Source organism: Lissotriton helveticus, chromosome 1_1 (assembly GCF_964261635.1).
Source record: "Lissotriton helveticus chromosome 1_1, aLisHel1.1, whole genome shotgun sequence".
Classification (NCBI taxonomy): Eukaryota; Metazoa; Chordata; class Amphibia; order Caudata; family Salamandridae; genus Lissotriton; species Lissotriton helveticus.
This window is the reverse complement of record NC_136057.1, coordinates 1,290,911,973-1,290,919,272: the sequence shown is the minus strand read 5'-3', so window position 1 is coordinate 1,290,919,272 and position 7,300 is coordinate 1,290,911,973. Positions and strand designations below refer to the sequence as shown.

Sequence of the window (7,300 nt, the reverse complement as noted above, 5' to 3'; positions counted from 1 at the left end):
TTTCAGCTGCAATACTTTTTGGCTCTATCCCTGTCTACTAATGTAGGTAGATAGGGCTTAGTGTAAAAAAAGCATGGGTGGCTGCATGGGAATGACCATGTACCACCCATGTAACACCCCCTTAATGCAAAGTGATGCAAAGCAGCGTTTCATGATGCTTTACATTACTTTTGGTTACTTTCCAGTGCAAAACAAGTTTTTCACTGATAAGTGAATCAGAAAAAAAAATTGTGATGCGTCACTTTTGTGATGCCAAGCCAGCACAAAAAAGGGGCCTGTTTACAAAGAATATTAGAGTGCGGAGCTATGCCAAATTTGGCACTGCCACATTCTGAATTTTTTTTAACTCAGGGATGCGCCATATTCACAAGAGCACGGTACACCCCTGTGTTTCCGCTAGAGCTGGGTCAGAAACAGCTAACACCAGCACAGGCACCCTTCCGCAAGTTGCAAGGGGTCCTGTGCTGCAGAGACAATTGTTTATTTGCAGGAAGGGACACCCTCCGGCTCATAAACAATCAACAATGGCGATTTTCTCTTTCCATGTGTGCTGCAGAATGCCTCGTTTCACCATATTAATGTCTTGTAAATCTGAGGCAGTGTGAACAATCAATGGGTTTAGTGGTGTAACACCCACAGCAACACCCATTGCATGCCCCTTTGCTGCAGACAACTGTGGCAGAAAGGGGTATATTTACAAGGTGGTATTAAGTCACGCTAAGTGGCTTAGCACCACCTTGTAAATATGGAAAATTGCCCTACGCCACCAGAGCATCAGAAAAAGTGACGCTCTGGTGGCGATAGGGGCTTGTAAATATGCCTCACTTTTTCATACTCTCCCCCTAGGCTTCCAAAACAGTATTATAGTTTATGCAAACCAGCAAACATGAACCTAAGCCACGATAAGTACTCTATCAGCAGTTCAAATTATTCCTAAACTTGCAAAATATGCATGACGGACCACTATTGGCATGTGCTTTGATCATGGGTTTCCTACAGCACCAGCGATGATGCAGATGTCTTGGGTAGTGCAGATGGAGAGTTGTGTCATACTTTTCAGGTCGGCTTGCTGCTGACAGTCACTGCCTGTGTAGCAGTTACACATGAATTGATCTGCCAGTCTCTGGACCTCTTCTTCGGTTGGCTGGCCAATGACGGAATAGGTCCCAGATGCCTCTGTTTTTATTTCGAAGACCTGTGGATTCAGGTGCAGGTAATCGTTGCTATTCCATGACTTCCTGGCACAGGCTCCTTTGCCCCCACATAGCAGCTCGCTGCACATGTTTGTTGCCAGCGTCACATTTATGATATAAGGATTTAATACATCCCTCAAAAATGTATCAAGATTTTGGCATGCCACCTGTAAAACAGAAACAATAAGCTCAATTCACAAACTATTGAATGTGCATCAGTTTCATACTGGTTTTTGATGAGCAGGAGTAATGTATTTTTGAAAAACGCTCAATATTAGGTTGTTTGTCATTCTGAAATGCAGAGGAGTGAATTAAAAAGCATTTTTGACTGGGGCTATTTTATGTATATGGTCGTAAATTTAAGGCAGTGCTTGCTCCAAACATCTTTTCCACCATACTATGAAAACAGGAATCTGGAGATGATAACGTCTGACGAACGTTTGTTTACATTTGTTGTGTGGCTTTTTGTTGTGGTGGTGATGTGTTTTGTGCTGCTGTGTTTCTGTGCTGAATTAATGCACTGTGATGTGTTTTATTGTGAGTTGTGCCATATTACGTTTCAAATATGTTTTAAATATGTTGTGATGTTGCTTTTATGTAAGTTATTTTGTAATTTCTTTTTTATCTGAAAAACAAATGCTGCCACATTTCCAGCCAAAATCATTACATGCTTTCAAAGATATTTTAGCACATTTCCATTTACCGCTTTCTAAGGTGGTACAATAGTGCTGGTCTAACTCTTTAAGTACCTAAGACACCAGTCAGCCCAAAAATGTAGCTGAGGTGTTAACTATATGTGATACAGCACAGAGATTCTAAGTTCAGCTCTTGGGACCCCTGCAAATATTTATAAATGAAGGCGTTTTGTACATCCTTTTGTAAAGCTACAAACCACCTTTTGATAACTTCACAGCTCTTCTCTATCATGATAAATTATGTAAACCATTGTATGTTTCTTTAAGCATTTGATATTGCAGAGATCTTAAGTCTCACTAATTATGAGTGAGACTCACACATTTGAGGTCGTTCGAGGTCTAACAGTAGACTAAATGTCACACCTGGTGAAAAGGGAAAGAAGCAGATTTCTAAATGCCTCTCTGGTGAGAGGACTGATCTATAGCAGCTTCTGAGAGATGTTGAGATTTCTAGAAGCAATTCCACCCCAAGTGAAGGCTTCTACTAGAGAGATGCTTTGAGCACTTCACAGTCCTGCTCCACTACTTTTGTAAGCCTGAAGTCCTCCTTAGTAACCCGATGGTGTTAGTCTGTCAATTGTTGATGTATTTCATTGTTTAGATCATTTCACTAGTCTTACTTCCTGTGCTGTCATTGTGCCACAGTTCACGTGCATCTCTTTCTGTGATGTCATCACATATATTAATTAGCTCTCACTCCTGAAAATGTTCAAAGCCTGAGACCTCTGATACAGCACAGACTTAACTCCAATAGGAATCAGGGGACACATTGCAGAAAACACTTTTACTGTAGCTGGCAAACCTCAAACACGAGGTGCTGTATATAGAACAGTATGGCAGCTGGAATCCCTTAGGGACTGTATTGAAACCAAAATACGTTACAACAGGGGGTTTTAGGACATTATTGGAACAGCACACTCAGGAGTTGATTTTTTTTACATATTTACAATTTAAAACAAAGATATGTAATGATTTGCCTCGTAGGAAAGATTTTTTTTAGTCAAGTGCCTGCCTTGGTTTCTTTTATGAGTGCACATCAAATTTAAAGCACTTAATATGGCCCATTGAGTCAACGTTAACTTTGTACTTGTTTTGTTGTAAAGCGCTATCAAGTCATACGTTTGGTTCCACAGTTCGACAGCCACTATAGATCTTAACCGCTTGCGTGCGGGCGGAATTCCGCCCGTACGCTGAGTTTTTTTAAATCGCATGTTACGTGACGAGCTGGGCTCGTCATCAGCGTGCCAGGAGGCTACCTCATGACGAGCCCAGCTCTTCATCAGCGTGGAAGGGGTTAAAATCTAAAGTAAAGCATAATAGCGGCTATGCATTCTTACTGCATAGAACTCGGTCTCTTGCATTATAGTTGCATTCATACAACACTTTCTACCCCTGGTGAGGCTCTGAAGAGCTTTGCAGATGGGTAGCATACTACCCCAGGGAAGAGTTGCAGATGAAGGAAGTTGTATGGTATTTGGCCTATATGGGTAGTGGGGTGCTGTGCATAAGGACCAGAGATGTTCTTTTATCATGTCTGTCTCTGTGCCTATGCATGAGGTTGAAATCAAAGGAGTGAGAGATGTCATGCTTTCACATAATAAGAGATGCTGTCATGTGGATGGTCATACAGTCTGTCAAGCAATTTGTCAAAGAAGCAATCATGCCTGCAGCCATGCTATCTGTCACTCAAGCATATACCTAGCATATGGTCTATTAATTTAAGAATAATGGCAATGCTCTGTTGGGCAGAGGAACAGGAGCATTTGACACACGTGTTTAATTACATTTTATTTCTGGTGGATTTAGGACATTATGCACATACATATGACAGTGGCACATTGGGCCACATCTCAGTTTTACTGGATTCAACACTTTTGATATGTATGTCATAGTACAGTGTGTATCAGATTTCTCTTTGACCCAATTAATGGAGGTAATTTACTTACATTTCGGTTCTCTTTTACCTAAGATTTAGTAAGAGCAGTTCAATACATATCTTTATAGAGCATTTGTAGTGCTGAAAAGGCATGAGCGGTTAATTAAATGCACGTTGGCTAGACTCTACACATGCTACGGTCAGACTGCAATTCATGACTCAAACAGTGGCTAGAAATGGGTGCTTAATTCTTAATAAGTGGTCACAAATCTTATACGGAGCCATGCCAGAGATGACCACTCGTGGAAACTAGTACTGATTTTTATTGCAAGATACTCTGAACTGTCTTTGTTAAATGGGACCGATGGAATTGCGGGATAGTGTTGTCTCTGTTCAACACAGAAACAGGACAACTTGTAGATTATTAAACCACTCTTAATATGACTGTTAAGGCAATGGTTATTAGTGCTGATGTAGTTAGTGCCTCCAAATGAAGCTGCACCTCACTGCACTACTGGCTGTGTTTCCACTATCTATTCCAGAGCTTGTAAGGGCTGGAGTTCATAACTGCTCCCACTTCAGTCACTTCTGTCATTAGTGGAGATCAAAGTTTCAGGGGTCAGACTGTAAGAAGATGGCCGATCTTCCAGTTCCAGGCAGGAGGATCCCACGTTGGGTTGTATTTATTTCAATGTAATCTGTTAACATCCATTGGTCAATGGCTTGGAGATACTTTACTAGTCGCATTATCAGAAGCACTGGGATTGTCTATTTCCAGGATGAACATTATGTCATCTACATAGTTACAGCATGTCATGTTGATTGAATCAAAGAGTGCTGGAAGTAGGCGGAAGTAGACGTTGACAATAAGTGGAGCAATGCCTGATCCTAGATTGCCCTGGACTTGACTATGTAAGTGAGTGGAGGTACTGAAATAATGCTTGATCTATTAAAGAGGTAGGAGAAGATCTAGTGAAAGATTCCCATTTCTTATAGTGTTCCTCAAAGGGTGTGAGGATGGATAAACGGTGTTACAAGAAGCAGAAACATCAAGGAGTCGAACTGCAGCAACACCGGTTCTATCCACTGTGGTTTTCAGATGGAGAGTAGATCAGACCCCATACCTGTCTCTGGGTGAAACCGAGTATATTGGTCTGATAGCAGTTTGTCTTCTTTAAAGAAGGTGAAGATCTGAGAAAATGCTTTTCTTTTAGTTTTCGAAGGAAATGGCTTTTCAAGATTGTTCTGTTGGGTGGCAGAATCATCTGGTTCAATACTGCTCCTCTTCATGAGTGGTCATACGTAAGATATCCCATGTCTGATTTATTTAAAATTATAAATAGGGCTCCTGGTTTTCAGTTTAAACGGATTTTTGCATATAAATACAGACAGAAAAATATTTTTCCTTTGTCTGTATTTATAAATATAAACGGAAAAATGGTAGTAAATATGTGAAATGAGAGATTTTTTTGTAGCTACCATAACGTAGCATGTTTGCATTTGTAGATTGGTCAGCCTTGTTTCAGGTGCTTCGGAAGCTAGCTTTTTGAATACATAATTGTTTGCTGGAAATGTCGTCTTTATCTGACATTTTTCTCTTGCTGAGTACAGCCTCGGGACGGAGAATTAATTTTTTCTAAGCACGTAAAAATAAATAAATCAATGCACAGCAGACGCAAAGTGGCCAGATTGGGTTTATTCACACTCAAGCACATTGGCACCTCTTTGCAGAGTTTTCCAGTTAAGCGCTACTTTTGTTTTCTTGTCATTCTTTGAACAGCATTGAAGTGGAAGTGCACCATTCCAGGAGGTGCCATAACAAATGCAAAAAGAACAATTGATTGACAGAATGCAGAACAATGTCATACATTCACCCCAGTACAGAGATCTGGGCCTAAAACCATCATTTTTTTGGTCACCATGCCATTCCAGTTTGGACCCAGCCATATGCAATTCAGTCTGGAATGTCAGGAAGGGTCGAGGGGCTGACGATGAGAAAGTGCGCTAAACAAGCTGAGGGAGAAAGGATGCCTCCAAAAGCAAACTGGGTGATACGAGGGAAAGCTCCTGACCTACAGGCAAGTACAGAGCCTAGGAATAACATTGGGATAGTTGGATCTAAGGGAGCCAGAACAGCGGGCCCCATGAGTGTGAGCAACAGTGCCTTGGTAAAAGGCAAAATGACCCAGGACTGCTCTAAGAAAGGTGATAGCCGCGATGTACTGAAACAAGAAGAAATAAACGGCTGTGACACGGGGGTCAAAGGGACAAAAGTTGGGCTAATTGACTCAGGGAGGCGACACAGCATCATAGATTTCTTCTCCACAACCCCGCCAGTTCCTAATAGCGATATCTCACATTGCCGAATTCTGAGGTGGGAAAGAACGGGCAAAGCGAGACAAACAATACTAAGCAGGAACAAAGGCTGACTCACATAGGGGATTCTGCTAGTAACATACAGCCAGTGGATAATGTAGTAGTCCAGATGACTGAGCTCCAAGGCGAGACCTCTGCGGAGAAAATTCTAAATGGTGATTACTATAGCCCATCAGTGGTCTCCGAAATGGGCCATTTAGTGTTAACTGAAGGAGAACATCCTGGTAGTATAACCGGTCCCTCCTTGGTGCAGGGGGATCTAGCTGGTACCATGGAACAACTGAACACTAGCATGTTAGTTGAGGAGATAGCAGTAAGAAAGGGGCCAGAAGATATGTTAGACCTAGGGGACAAGTTCTTCTCGGTGATCGATGGCTCTGTACTTAGCCCTTCTGAAGCTGAAGATAGCAGTAAATATCCAGCTCTCCAGTTCCACCTCCTGCCCTGGCATGCCACAGAAAGGCACAGTTATTAGAAAAAATAAACTTCTGAAGAAATAAAGAGACTCACAAGTATGGGAAAAAGATGGAGAAGGGCACCTCAGAGGAAGCACGGACCCTACTCTAAAATGGGACTATTTGGCTACTAGAAGTACCTACCCGGATCTTACAGGACGGGAGGAAGAAACTGCACCCTCTTTAAAAATGATATTTGACTCAATTAGGCAATTACAGGAAGAAACCCGAATGGATGGAAAGAAAAACAGACTGGCAACAAAGAAGCTTCAAGGTGCAGTAGGATAACTGGCCATGGCATGCACCGATACAAACGCTAGACTGGCCCAGGCTGAGGAATGCACAAGTACACTAGAAGATAACCTGGTTAGAACTCAATGATTCATAAAGGGGTTGGTGATGGACAGAGTATCTGATTAAGCAGGACACTCCTACCCAGTCAAAAGATCAGGGCTTGATCCATCACCGTTTTTTAGCTCACTGCACCATCCAAGCTCAGAACCTGGCTACATGCAAATTAGTCTGACCCTGGCCCAGTGCATCATGGGAACAGGGCAGACCAAACTACCAAGCCAATTCTTTACTGGAAAGGAAACAAGCTTCCGGGGACCGGTTTCTGGCATTACAGCCGTCTTCGGCCCGGCTTGCTTGAATCCTGATGGTGCAGTGAGCAAGGGACTCACATCTGAGCATACCCTTCCACAC

The 7,300-nt window shown here is 42.2% G+C and overlaps 1 protein-coding gene across 1 annotated transcript in view; it reads right to left on the bottom strand.

Annotated features, from left to right (window-relative positions):
• Positions 1-638: 638 nt before the first annotated feature.
• Positions 639-7,300, bottom strand: part of LOC144772694 (hyaluronidase-5-like) — a 464,090-nt gene continuing 457,428 nt past the window's right edge. Inside the window, exon 4 of the mRNA XM_078657176.1 lies at positions 639-1,360. Within this exon, the coding sequence (XP_078513302.1) occupies positions 983-1,360 (378 nt within the window). The 3' untranslated portion in view covers positions 639-982. The remainder of the gene's footprint in view (positions 1,361-7,300) is intronic.